Source organism: Salvelinus namaycush, chromosome 34, assembly GCF_016432855.1.
Source record: "Salvelinus namaycush isolate Seneca chromosome 34, SaNama_1.0, whole genome shotgun sequence".
In the NCBI taxonomy this organism is placed as follows: domain Eukaryota; kingdom Metazoa; phylum Chordata; class Actinopteri; order Salmoniformes; family Salmonidae; genus Salvelinus; species Salvelinus namaycush.
In genome coordinates, this window is record NC_052340.1 from 38,275,147 (window position 1) to 38,290,146 (window position 15,000).

The 15,000-nt window shown below is 43.7% G+C and overlaps 1 protein-coding gene across 1 annotated transcript in view; it reads left to right on the forward strand.

Annotated features, from left to right (window-relative positions):
* The window catches only part of plch1 (phospholipase C, eta 1), a 146,030-nt gene that overhangs the window by 96,136 nt on the left and 34,894 nt on the right, over positions 1-15,000 (forward strand). Inside the window, exons 9-10 of the mRNA XM_038973714.1 lie at positions 3,825-3,996; positions 13,383-13,490. Of these exons, the coding sequence (XP_038829642.1) occupies positions 3,825-3,996; positions 13,383-13,490 (280 nt within the window). The remainder of the gene's footprint in view (positions 1-3,824; positions 3,997-13,382; positions 13,491-15,000) is intronic.

Below are 15,000 nucleotides of genomic sequence, written 5' to 3' on the forward strand. Positions count from 1 at the left end.
CTATATTTTAGTGTTATGATGAACGAGGCTCCTGTGATGAGCGTTACCTCATTTATCATTACAATTCCACCTGGGAGAGAGAATATACACCACTATCCCTCAACTCTCACTGTGTGTGGGTGTGTGTGTGTGTGTGTGTGTGTGTGTGTGTGTGTGTGTGTGTGTGTGTGTGTGTGTGTGTGTGTGTGTGTGTGTGTGTGTGTGTGTGTGTGGTGTGTGTGTGTGTGTGTGTGTGTGTGTGCGTGTGTTCAGGGCTCAGAGAGTTCAGGGAGAGCTGTCAGTCTGACAGGTTTGACATTTGAGCTGAGCTGCTGTCTGAACACAAGTCATTTCACTTCCAAATGAACACACTCACACACACACGCACTCACTAAAAATATGTTGATTAATTTCTGTTGTGTTTCTTGGGCCTCTGTCAAGGCTATTCTGACAGAGGTTGGGGTGGGGGGAGAGAGTGTAGTTTGAAAACATTTTTTTTAGGGAGGCTAAAAATGCAATAATAGTTGCAAGTCAATTTGTTGCATTTAAAAGTGCAATATTTGGTTTCATTTGATTTAAAGGACTTTTACAGTCCTTGACTTTTATTGTGAAGAGCAATATGCATGGCTGCCAGACCCGTCCACATCCAGTATCATAGAACTCTGCTACTAATGGAGATATCAAATCAAATCAAAATCAAATCAAATTTCACCTTACAGTGAAATGCTTACTTTCGAGCCCCTAACCAATAATGCAGTTAAAAAAAATACGAAAAAGAATAAGAAATAAAAGTAACAAGTAATTAAAGAGCAGCAGTAAAATAACAATAGCGAGACTATATACAGGGGGGTACCGGTACAGAGTCAATGTACGGGGGCACCGGTTAGTTGAGGTGATATGTACATGTAGGTAGAGTTAGATGATAACAACAGAGAGTAGCAGCGGTGTAAAGAAGGGGGGGGGGGGGGGGTGCAAGTAGTCTGGGTAGCCATTTGATTAGATGTTCACAAGTCTTATGGTTTGGGGGTAGAAGCTGTTTAGAAGCCTCTTGAACCTAGACTTGGCGCTGCGGTACCGCTTGCCATGCGGTAGCAGAGAGAACAGTCTATGACTAGGGTGGCTGGAATCTTTGACAATTTTTTGGGCCTTCCTCTGACACCGCCTGGTATAGAGGTCCTGGATTGCAGGAAGCTTTGCCCCAGGGATGTACTGGGCAGTTCGCACTACCCTCTGTAGCGCCTTGCGGTCGGAGGCCGAGCAGTTGCCATACCTAGCAGTGATGCAACCAGTCAGGATGCTCTCGATGGTGCAACTGTCGAACCTTTTGAGGATCTGAGAACCCATGCCAAATCTTTTCAGTCTCCTGAGGGGGAATAGGTTTTGTCGTGCCCTCTTCACGACTGTCTTGGTGTGTTTGGACCATGTTAGTTTGTTGGTGATGTGAACACCAAGGAACTTGAAGCTCTCAACCTGCTCCACTGCAGCCCCGTCAATGAGAATGGGGGCGTGCTCGGTCCTCTTTTTTCTGTAGTCCATAATTATCTCCTTTGTTTTGAGGGAGGGGTTGTTGTCCTGGCACCAACCGGCCAGGTCTCTGACCTCCTCTCTATAGGCTGTCTCATCGTTGTCGGTGATCAGGCCTACAACTGTTGTGTCATCGGCAAACGTAATGATGGTGTTGGAGTCATGCCTGGCCATGCAGTTGTGGGTGAACAGGGAGGACAGGAGGGGACTGAGCACGCACCCCTGAGGGGCCCCTGTGTTGAGGATCAGTGTGGCGGATGTGTTGTTAACCTCACCACCTGGGGGCGGCCCGTCAGGAAGTCCAGGATCCAGTTGCAGAGGGAGGTGTTTAGTCCCTGGGTCCTTAGCTTATTGATGAGCTTTGAGGGCACTATGGTGTTGAACGCTGAGCTGTAGTCAATGAATAGCATTCTCACATAGGTGTTCCTTTTGTCCAGGTGGGAAAGGGCAGTGTGGAGTGCAATAGAGATTGTATCATCTGTGGATCTGTTAGAGCGGTATGCAAATTGGAGTGGGTCTAGGGTTTCTGGGATAATGGTATTGATGTGAGCCATGACCAGCCTTTCAAAGCACTTCATGGCTAAAGATGTGAGTGCTACGGGTTGGTAGTCATTTAGGCAGGTTACCTTGGTGTTCTTGGGCACAGGCACTATGGTGGTCTGCTTAAAACATGTTGGTATTACAGACTCGGACAGGGAGAGGTTGAAAATGTCAGTGAAGACACCAGTTGGTCAGCGCATGCTCACGGTACATGTCCTGGTAATCCGTCTGGCCCTGCGTCCTTGAGAATGTTGACCTGTTTAAAGGTCTTACTCACATCGGCTGCAGAGAGCGTGATCACACAGTCTTACGGAACAGCTGGTGCTCTCATGCATATTTCAGAGTTATTTGCCTCGAAGCAAGCATTGAAGTAGTTTAGCTCATCTGGTGGGCTCGTGTCACTGGGCAGCTCTCGGCTGTGCTTCCTTTTGTAGTCTGTAATGGTTTGCAAGCCCTGCCACATCCGACGAGCGTCAGAACCGGTGTAGTACGATTCTATCTTAGTCCTGTATTGACGCCTTGCCTGTTGGATGGTTCTTCGGAGGGCACAGCGGGATTTCTTATAATCTTCTGGATTAGAGTCCTGCTCCTTGAAAGCGGCAGCTCTAGCCTTTAGCTCAGTGCGGATGTTGCCTGTAATCCATGGCTTCTGGTTGGGGTATGTACATGCGGTCACTGTGGGGACGACGTCATCGATGCACTTATTAATGAAGCCAATGTGGTGTACTCCTCAATGCCATCGGAGGAATCCGAACATATTCCAGTCTGTGCTAGCAAAACAGTCCTGCAGCTTAGCATCTGCTTCATCTGACCACTTTTTATTGATGTAGTCACTGGTGCTTCCTGCTTTAATTTTTGCTTGTAAGCAGGAATCAGGAGGATAGAATTATGGTCAGATTTGCAAAATGGAGGCCGAGGGAAAGCTTTGTATGCGTCTCTGTGTGTGGAGTAAAGTGGTCCAGAGTTTTTTTCCCCTCTGGTTGCACATTTAACATGCTGATTAAAGTCCCCGGCTACTTGAAGTGCCGCCTCTGGGTGAGCGTTGTCTTGTTTGCTTATGGCGGAATACAGCTCATTCAATGCTGTCTTAGTGCCAGCCACTGACTGTGGTGGAATGTAAACAGCTACAAAAAATACAGTTGAAAACTGTCTTGGTAGATAGTTTGGTCTACAACTTATCATGAGATACTCTACCTCAGGCGAGCAATAGCTCGAGACTTCCTTAGATATCGTGCACCAGCTGTTAATTACAAAAATACATAGTCTGCCACTCCTTGTGAAGCATAAGATATTACAGTTTTGAATGTCCCGTTGGTAGTTTAATCTTCCGCGTAGGTCATCTATTTTATTCTCGAAAAATTGCACGTTTTCTAGCAGAATGGAAGGAAGTGGAGGTTTATTCGATCGCCTATGAATTCTCAGAAGGCAGCCCGCCCTCCGGCCCCTTTTTCTCTGCCTTCTCTTCACGCAAATGACTGGGGATCTAGGCCTGTTCCCGGGAAAGCAGTATATCGTTCACGTCTTGCTCGTCGGACTCGTTAAAGGAAAAAGATGATTCTGCCAGTTCCTGTTGAGTAATTGCAGTCCTGATGTCCAGAAGTTATTTTCGGTCATAAGAGACGGTAGCGGCAACATTATGTACAAAATAAGTAAAAAAAGAAGTTACAAACAACGCAAAAAAAACATTAAAAAAACACAATCGGTTGGGGACGCGTAAAACGTCAGCCTTCTTCTCCGGCGCCATTGTAGTCATAGTAACGCCATGTTTCTCCCTTCCCCAGGTACCCAGTGATCCTGTCCATAGAGAACCACTGTAGCATCCAACAACAGAAGAAGATAGCCCAGTACCTCAGAAAGATCCTGGGAGACAAGCTGGACCTGGGAGAGACTTTCCACAGAGACTCTAAACAGCTACCCAGCCCCCACTGTCTACAGGGGAAGATCCTCATCAAGGTACACATGGACCATCCTCTTCTCCTTCTGTCATCCCTCTCTCCTCAAACACTCCTCTTCTTCCTCTGTCTGCCTCTCTTCACTCTTTCCTGTTCCTCCAAACCCTGCCCCAATGGTCTGAAGGTAAAGATATAGGAAGATATACTGTGAAAGATATAGGAAGATATACTGTGAAAGATATAGGAAGATATACTGTGAAAGATATAGGAAGATATACTGGGAAAGATATAGGAAGATATACTGTGTAAGATATAGGAAGATATACTGGGAAAGATATAGGAAGATATACTAGGAAAGATATAGGAAGATATACTGCAAAAGATATAGGAAGATATACTGGGAAATATATAGGAAGATATACTGGGAAATATATAGGAAGATATACTGGGAAATATATAGGAAGATATACTGGGAAACATAGGAAGATATACTGGGAAAGATATAGGAAGATATACTAGGAAAGATATAGGAAGATATACTGGGGAAGATATACTTGGAAAGATATAGGAAGATATACTAGGAAAGATATAGGAAGATATACTGGGGAAGATATACTGGGAAAGATATAGGAAGATATACTGTGAAAGATATAGGAAGATATACTGGGGAAGATATACTAGGAAAGATATAGGAAGATATACTGGGAAAGATATAGGAAGATATACTAGGAAAGATATAGGGAGATATACTTGGAAAGATATAGGGAGATACAGTTGAAGTCGGAAGTTTACATACACTTAGGTTGGAATCATTAAAACTCGTATTTCAACCACTCCACAAATTTCTTGTTAACAAACTATAGTTTTGGCAAGACATCTACTTTGTGCATGACACAAGTAATTTTTCCAACAATTGTTTACAGACAGATTATTTCACTTATAATTCACTGCATCACAATTCCAGTGGGTCAGAAGTTACATACACTAAGTTGACTGTGCCTTTAAACAGCTTGGCATATTCCAGAAAATTATGTCATGGCTTGAGACATATGTGGCATTGTGTTGTGTGACAAAATGGCACATTTTAGAGTGCCCTTTTATTGTCCCCAGCACAAGGTGCACCTGTGTAATGATCATGCTGTTTAATCAGCTTCTTGATATGCCACACCTGTCAGGTGGATGGATTATCTTGGCAACGGAGAAATGCTCACTAACAGGGATGTAAACTAATTTGTGCACAACATTTTAGAGAAATAAACTTTTTGTACGTATGGAACATTTCCAGGATCTTTTATTTCAGCTCATGAAACATGGGACCAACACTTTACATGTTCCATTTATATTTTAGTTCAGTATACACAGTGTATTGCTGAGGCTCACACAGGGAACTGTTAAAAAGGCATGGAGCCGAAAGACAGAAGGATGGAGAGAGCGGGTGTGCGAGAGAGAGAGAGAGAGAGAGAGTGGAGAGAGAGAGAAAGAGAGCGAGAGAGAGGGAGAGAGAGAGAGAGAGTGGAGATAGTGGACAGAGAGAGAGATAGAGAGAGAGGAGAGAGAGAGAAAGAGAGAGAGAGAGAGAAAGGGAGAGAGAGAGAAAGAGAGAGAGAGAGAGAGACAGAGAGAGGGGAGAGAGAGGGAAAGAGAGGGGAGAGACAGAGAGAGAGAGAGAGAGAGAGGAGCGAGAGAGAAAGAGAGAGAGAGAGAAACAGAGAGAGAGAGAGGGAGAGGGAGAGGGAGACAGAGAAATAGAGAAAGAGAGAGGGGGAGAGAGGGGAGGCGGACACGTGGTCTTTAAAACCCAGGCCTTTGTCTAGTTATTGAGATTCAGCCAAAGCGCAGACAGTCAAAGAGGGAAGAAATATGTTGGCCATTCTAAATAGTAGGCATGCAAAAATAGAGTGTTTTATAGTATATTAAATTTAAAAAATGTTGTACTCTTTGAATGCCAGGATGCCATAGTCATTTCGGCTTTTCATCTAGTAGAATTGATTGCACACTATTGAGGAAGAGAATCGTCTTTCCATGCAAATTGTGGGAATCAAAGGTTACAATACTGGCTTCCCTTCCTGTTCACTTTCCTCCCTCTCCTCATCTCCTTTCCTTCCTTTCCTTCCTCTCCTTATCTCCTTTCCTTCCTCTCATCATCTCCTTTGCTGCCTCTCCTCGTTTCCTTTCCTTCTTCTCCTTGTCTCCTTTCCTTCTTCTCCTCGTTTCCTTTCCTCATCTCCTTTCTTTCCTCTCCTCATCTCCTTTCCTTCCTCTCCTCATTTCCTTTCTTTCCTCTCCTCATTTCCTTTCCTTCCTCTCCTCATCTCCTTTCCTTTCCTTCCTTTCCTCATCTCCTTTCCTTTCCTTTCTCTCTATTTTCAGTGTTGTGTTTTGTTTGGCTTTGGCTGAGAGCAGAACAGAGGGGGAGTGGGGAGAGGGATTGTCCCCAAAAAATGCAATAAACAAGAAGAAGAAAAGGAGAAATTAGTCCGCCACTGTATTAGTCATGCTGGGAGAAAGTAGTCCGCCACTGTATTAGTCATGCCGGGAGAAAGTAGTCCGCCACTGTATTAGTCATGCCGGGAGAAAGTAGTCCGCCACTGTATTAGTCATGCCGGGAGAAAGTATTCCGCCACTGTATTAGTCATGCCGGGAGAAAGTAGACCGCCACTGTATTAGTCATGCTGGGATAAAGTAGTCCGCCACTGTATGTAACCGACCGGACTGGTCGGTTACATGGTGTTATTATATCATTATATTACACACACACACACACACACACACACACACACACACACACACACACACACACACACACACACACACACACACACACACACACACACACACACACACACACGCATACACACACACACACACACACACACACACACACACACACACACACACACACACACACACACACACACACACGCGCATACACACGCATACACACACGCATACGCACAAACACAGTCTCTCTCTGTCTGTCTCTCTCTCTCTCTGTGTCTCTCTATCTCTCTGTCTCTATGTCTCTCTCTGTCGCTTTCTCTCTATGTCTCTCTCTGTCTGCCTGGGACAGATTAGAGATAACCAAACCAGAGCCTGGAGAGACTCAGCATAGTGGGAAACGTATTCAGTACACTCACACTCTCACACATTCACTCATGCGCACTATGCAAAATCAACTAAAGAAAGAAAGAGTGGAGAGAGACAGAGATGGAGAGATAGAGAGAGAGAGACATGGAAAATATCAGTGAAAGAGTCTAATGTATAGGATTTGTACTCATAGGACACGTCACTGCACTCTATACTCTTCTGTAAACTGGTCATCTCTGTATGCTCGTCGCACGATCCACTGGTTGATGCTTATTTATAAAACCATCTTATGCCTAAATCCCCCTGTCTGAGATATCTACTGCAGACCTCATCCTCCACATACAACACCCGTTCTGCCAGTCACTGTTCAATGTCCCCAAAGCACACACATCCCTGGGTCGCTCGTATTTTCAGTTTGCTGCAGCTAGCGACTGGAACGAGCTGCAACAAACACTCAAACTGGACCGTTTTATCTCAATCTCTTCATTCAAGGACTCAATCATAGACACTCTTACTGACAGTTGTGTCTGCTTTGCGTGGTGTATTGTTGTCTCTACCTTCTTGCCATTTGTGTTGTTGTCTGTGCCTGTAATGGGGTGCATGCTGGTGGCAGGGAAGTCAGGCGCAGGAGAACGAAATTGGTATAAACGGAGTTATTTAATAAATTCTTACAAACTCCGAAAACCAACATACAAAATAAAGAAAGTGGGTAAAAACCCGTCGCACACCATAACATACTTGACACCAATACATACAACGAACAATTCCCGACAAGGACATGGGGGAAAACAGAGGGAAAATATACAACATGTAATTAGAGGGAATTGAAACCAGGTGAGTGTGAAAACAAGACAAAACAAATGGAACATGAAAAATGGATCGGCGATGGCGATGGCTAGAAGACCGGTGACATCGACCGCCAAACACCGCCGGAACAAGGAGAGGAACCGACTTCGGCAGAAGTCGTGACAGTGCCCAACAATGTTTGTACCCTGTTTTGTGCTGCTACAATGTTGTGTTGCTACCATGTTGTTGTCATGTTGTGTTGCTACCATGTTGTTGTCATGTGTTGCTGCCTTGCTGTGTTGTTGTCTTAGGTCTCTCTTTATGTAGTGTTGTGTTGTCTCTCTCTTTATGTAGTGTAGTGTTGTCTCTCTCTTTATGTAGTGTAGTGTTGTCTCTCTCTTTATGTAGTGTTGTGTTGTCTCTCTTGTCGTGATGTGTGTTTGGGCCTATATTTTTATTTAATTTATTTTTATTTTTAATCCCAGCCCCAACCCCGTAGGAGGCCTTTTGCTTTTTGGTAGGCCGTCATTGTAAATAAGAATTTGTTCTTAACTGACTTGCCTAGTTAAATAAAGGTTAAATAAAAATTATCCTTTGACCAAAAGTTCACAATATTGGTGTATTGCCTACATGTTTGTGTGTGGTTTCAGATATGTTTGTGTGTGGTTACAGACATGTTTGTGTGTGGTTACAGACATGTTTGTGTGTGGTTACAGATATGTTTGTGTGTGGTTTCAGATATGTTTGTGTGTGGTTACAGACATGTTTGTGTGTGGTTTCAGATATGTTTGTGTGTGGTTACAGATATGTTTGTGTGTGGTTACAGACATGTTTGTGTGTGGTTACAGATATGTTTGTGTGTGGTTTCAGATATGTTTGTGTGTGGTTACAGACATGTTTGTGTGTGGTTTCAGATATGTTTGTGTGTGGTTACAGACATGTTTGTGTGTGGTTACAGATATGTTTGTGTGTGGTTACAGACATGTTTGTGTGTGGTTCCAGACATGTTTGTGTGTGGTTACAGACATGTTTGTGTGTGGGTACAGACATGTTTGTGTGTGGTTACAGACATGTTTGTGTGTGGTAACAGACATGTTTGTGTGTGGTTACAGACATGTTTGTGTGTGGTTACAGATATGTTTGTGTGTGGTTACAGACATGTTTGTGTGTGGTTCCAGACATGTTTGTGTGTGGTTCCAGACATGTTTGTGTGTGGTTACAGATATGTTTGTGTGTGGTTACAGACATGTTTGTGTGTGGTTACAGATATGTTTGTGTGTGGTTACAGACATGTTTGTGTGTGGTTACAGACATGTTTGTGTGTGGTTACAGACATGTTTGTGTGTGGTTACAGACATGTTTGTGTGTGGTTACAGACATGTTTGTGTATGGTTACAGACATGTTTGTGTGTGGTTACAGACATGTTTGTGTGTGGTTACAGATATGTTTGTGTGTGGTAACAGACATGTTTGTGTGTGGTTACAGACATGTTTGTGTGTGGTTACAGATATGTTTGTGTGTGGTTACAGATATGTTTGTGTGTGGTTACAGACATGTTTGTATGTGGTTACAGACATGTTTGTGTGTGGTTACAGACATGTTTGTGTGTGGTTACAGACATGTTTGTGTGTGGTTACAGACATGTTTGTGTGTGGTTACAGATGTGTCTTCTTTGGTGCTGGGGCAAAGTAGGTTCAGACAGATTGACTCTCAGCAGGACCTCTCCCAAATGAGGACATAGTGCCATCATTTTGGAAAACCCAAGGGCACTAACACTGGTGCACTCCCTTCCCCTCCCAGAAGCACCTGTTAACTTGTATCTGTTGTTCTTCTGAAAATTACATAAATTAGATCTGACACACACAATTATTGGATTCCTCCAGTCAACTATGTGATAAAATCAGCTCTGTGTGTTTCCTGAAAGGAAATCTGACATTGTTTCACTACACAGGAGGGTTCACCTTGTCTGTATATATTTACCTTGTCTGTAAATATTTACCTTGTCTGTCTATATTTACTTTGTCTGTCTATATTTAACTTGTCTGTATATATTTACCTTGTCAGTAGATTTATTTGGGGTGAAAATGTTTAGTTTTATAGTAGATGATCTTATCCAGAGCAATTAGGGTTAAGTGCCTTGCTCAAGGGCACATCAACAGATGTTTCACCTAGTCAACTCGGGGATTCGAACCAGCGACCTTTCAGTTACTGGCCCAACGCTCTTAATCACTAGGCAACCTGCCGCCCTTCCCTGAGAGGGAGGGCTGAGAGAGGGACAAGAGGGCTGAGAGAGGGACAAGAGGGCTGAGCGAGAGGGAGAAGAGAGCTGAGAGAGGGAGAAGAGAGCTGAGAGAGGGAGAAGAGTGCTGAGAGAGAGGGAGAAGAGGGCTGAGAGAAGGAGAAGAGAGCTGAGAGAAGGAGAAGAGGGCTGAGAGAGGGAGAAGAGTGCTGAGAGAGGGAGAAGAGGGCTGAGAGAAGGAGAAGAGGGCTGAGTGGGAGAAGAGGGCTGAGAGAGTGGGAGAAGAGGGCTGAGAGAGAGGGAGAAGAGGGCTGAGAGAGGGAGAAGAGGGCTGAGAGAGAGGGAGAAGAGGGCTGAGAGTGGGAGAAGAGTGCTGAGGGAGAGGGAGAAGAGGGCTGAGTGGGAGAAGAGGGCTGAGAGAGAGGGAGAAGAGGGCTGAGAGTGGGAGAAGAGGGCTGAGAGAGAGGGAGAAGAGGTTTGAGTGGGAGAAGAGGGCTGAGAGAGGGATAGATGGGTAGAGGGTGAGTGTGGTAGTGATGTGAAGGAGGACATTAATGACCCTGGGAGGACTTATTGTTCTCTCTCTCTCTTTCTCTGTCTCTCTCTCTCTCTTTCTTTTTCTCCCTCTCTCTCGCAAGCACGCACACACACAAACAGACACACACAAACATGCGCACACACGCACAGCAAGAGAGAGTGGTTACTCTTCAGCCTGAGAGTTGCTCTAGGGTTTAGAGAGAGAATCCTTTAGTCCCCCACACAGCTTCTCTAGCTCAACTTCCTCTTGGCCTTTACCATTCTGCTGGTAAACACTGAGAAATGAACCACTCACAGTGTTTTTATTTATTAGGAATCCCCATTAGCTGTTGCCAAGGCAGAAGCTACTCTTCCTGTGGTCCAAACATATTAAGGCACTAACATTACATATAAAACAAAAGATAAAAAACCACTATATATCTACAATACAAAATGTTTAATACCACCATACAACAATATTACAATGTATGTGCATGCATGTGTCTGTACCTTTCTACTGCTTGCATCAGTTACCTGATTAAAAAAAAACTACAACCTTTATTTAACTAGGCAAGTCAGCTAAGAACAAATTCTTATTGACAATGACGGCCTACACTGGCCAAAACCGGACGATGCTGGGCCAATTGTGCGCCGCCCTATGGGACTCCCAAACACGGCTGGTTGTGATACAGCCTGGAATCGAACCAGGGTGTCTGTAGTGATGCTTCAAGCACTGAGATGCAGTGCCTTAGACCACTGCGGCACTCGGGAGCTCCTGTAGAGTTCCATGAAGTCATGGCTCTATGTGGTACTGTGTGAGGTGTGTGCTAGTATTTTAAACAGACAGCTCAGTACATTCAGCTTGTCAACACCTCTTACAAAAACAAGTAGTGATGCATGTCAATCTCTCCTCCACTTTGAGTCATGAGAGATTGACATGCATGTCATTAATGTTAGCTCCCCATGTACTTTTAAGGGCCAGCCGCACTGCCCTGTTCTGAGACAACTGCAATTTTCCTTAGTCCCTCTTTGTGGCACCTGACCACACGACTGAACAGTAGTCAAGGTACGACAAAACCTGAGCCTGTAGGACCTGCCTTGTTGATAGTGCTGTTAAGAAGGTAGAGCAGCGCTTTATCACGGACAGACTTCTCCAAATCTTAGCTACTGTTGTATCAATATGTTTTGACCATGACAGTTTACAATACAGGGTTACTCCAAGCAGTTTAGTCACCTACACTTGCACAATTTCCACATTATTCATTATGAGATGTAGTTGAGGTTTAGGGTTTAGGGAATGATTTGTCCCAAATACCATGCTTTTAGTTTTGGAAATATTTAGGACTAACTTATTCCTTGCTACCCATTCCAAAACTAACTGCAGCTCTTTGTTAAGTGTTGCAGTAATTTCACTCGCTGTAGTAGCTGACATGTATCGTGTTGAGTCATCCGCATACATAGACACACAGGCTTTACTCAAAAACATGTCTTTAATAAAGGTTGAAAAACGTAAGGGGCCTAAACAGCTGCCCTGGGGAATTACTGATTCTACCTGGATTTTGTTGGAGAGGCTTCCATTAAAGAACACCCTCTGTGTTCTGTTAGACAGGTAACTCTTTATCCACATAATAGCATGGGGTGTAAAGCCATAACACATATGTTTTTCCAGCAGCAGACTACGATCAATAATGTCAAAAGCTGCACTGAAGTCTAACAAGACAGCCCCCACAATAATTTTATCATCGATTTCTCTCAGCCAATCATCAGGCATTTGTGTAAGTGCTGTGCTTGTTGAATGTCCTTCCCTATGTGCTGAAAGTGTGCTGAAAGTCTGTTGACAATTTGTTTACTGAAAAATAGCATTGTATCTGGTCAAACACAATTTTTTCAAAAAGGTTACTAAGGGTTGGTAACAGGTTGATTGGTCGGCTATTTGAGACAGTGAAGGGGGCTTTACTATTCTTAAGTAGCGGAATGACTTTAGCTTCCCTCCAGGCCTGAGGGCACACACTTTCTAGTAGGCTTAAATTTAAAATATGGCAAATAGGAGTGGCAATATCATCCGCTATTATCCTCATTAATTTTCCATCCAGACTGTCAGACCCCGTTGGTTTGTCATTGTTATTAATAGACAACAATAATGTTTTCACTTCTTCCACACTGACTTTACCTAATTCAAAAGTACAATTCTTGTCTTTCATAATTTGGTCAGATATACTTGGATGTGTAGTGTCAGTGTTTGTTGATGTCATACTTAAGTTTGCTTATCTTGCCAATGAAAAAGTAATTCAAGTAGTTGTCAATATCAGTGGGTTTTGTGATGAATGAGCCATCTGATTCAATGAATGATGGAGCCGAGTTCACTTTTTCCCCAAATGTTCATTTAAGGTGCTCCAAAGCTTTTTACTATCATTCTTCATGTCATTTATTTTTGTTTCATATTATAGTTTATTTTTCTTCAGGACTCTGAGGGGAGATGATATAGCTTACCTGTGTGTGTTTGGGAAAGACTCCTGACTTCCTGTCTCAGTGGGAAGTAATGCTCCTGGTTTAGCTGGAGGCGTCATCGTGTACATGTAACAGATGTGTTCCTGTTATTGTGTTACATCCTCCATATGGTTCATACGATAAAGATGAGCCTAACATTCACCTTTCTCTCTCTCTCTCTCTCTCTCTCTCTCTCTCTCTCTCTCTCTCGTTCTCTCTCTCTCGTTCTCTCTCTCGTTCTCTCTCTCTCTCTCTCTCTCTCTCTCTCTCTCTCTCTCTCTCTCTCTCTCTCTCTCTCTCTCTCTCTCTCTCTCTCTCTCTCTCTCTCCAGGGGAAGCGTCTCCCTCTGTACCTGTCCGTAGATGTTGAGGAGGGGGAGGTGTCAGATGATGACAGTGCTGATGAGATTGAGGACGACTTTAAACTGAAGAACAGCAATGTAAGTTACAACAGTTCAAAGTCATGTTCTGACATGCAACTGTATCCATTTCACACATACATTTCAGTAATGGCTGGTGTGAAGCCTGTCCATTAACCAGTGTGTTCTCACTGCGTCAGAGACAGGCCATGTAATGGACTTCTAATTTAATTTATTTTATTTAACCTTTATTTAACTAGGCAGCATTGAGCTGAAATTAGGGCTGGCAATGGTCAGGGACCTCACGATACGATATTATAATGATACTTAGGTGCCGATATGATATGTAATATACTGCGATTTTATTGTGATTTGTTGTTCCAAACATATTGCTCACTATATGTCTGCTGCAGAGAGACAAGTGAGTTTGAGTTGAGAAAATGAGTTTTGAAAATAAAGTTAATGAAAACATGTTGGCTCATTATTTAAAAAGAAGATGGAGAACAAGCTCTATGATGAAAAGTGTTGGTGCAGGTACAGTCGACTAGCGCTAGCTAACATTATATATATATAGCATCCAGCATCCCGGAGTCGCCTCTTCACTGTTGACGTTGAGACTGGTGTTTTGTGGGTACTATTTAATGACACTGCCGGTTGAGGACTTGTGAGGCGTCTGTTTCTCAAACTAGACCATCTATGTTACTTGTCCTCTTGCTCAGTTGTGCACCGGGGCCTCCCACTCCTCTTTCTATTCTGTTTAGAGCCAGTTTGCGCTGTCCTGTGAAGGGAGTTGTACAAGATCTTTAGTTTCTTGGCAATTTCTTGCATGGAATAGCTTTTATTTCTCAGAACAAAAATAGGCTGACGAGTTTCAGAAGAAAGGTCTTTGTTTCTGGCCATTTTTAGCCTGTAATCGAACCCACAAATGCTGATGCTCCAGATACTCAACCAGTCTAAAGGCCAGTTTTATTACTTCTTTAATCAGAACAACAGTTTTCAGATTGCTGAATGTTTTTCTAATGATCAATTAGCCTTTTAAAATGATAAACTTGGATTAGCTTACACAACGTTGCTGATAATGGGCCTCTGTACGCCTAAACATACCCTTGTAAAACTGACCATCCTACCGATCCTCGACTTCGGCGATGTCATTTACAAAATAGCCTCCAATACCCTACTCAATAAATTGGATGCAGTCTATCACAGTGCCATCTGTTTTGTCACCAAAGCCCCATATACTACCCACCACTGCGACCTGTACGCTCTCGTTGGCTGGCCCTCGCTTCATACTCGTCGCCAAACCCACTGACTCCAGGTCATCTACAAGGCCCTGCTAGGTAAAGTCCCCCCTTATCTCAGCTCGCTGGTCACCATAGCAGTACCCACCTGTAGCACGCGCTCCAGCAGGTATATCTCTCTGGTCACCCCCAAAACCAATTCTTTCTTTGGCCGCCTCTCCTTCCAGTTCTCTGCTGCCAATGATTGGAACGAACTACAAAAATCCCTGAAACTGGAAACACTTATCTCCCTCACTAGCTTTAAGCACCAGCTGTCAGAGCAGCTCACAGATTACTGCACCTGTACATAGCCC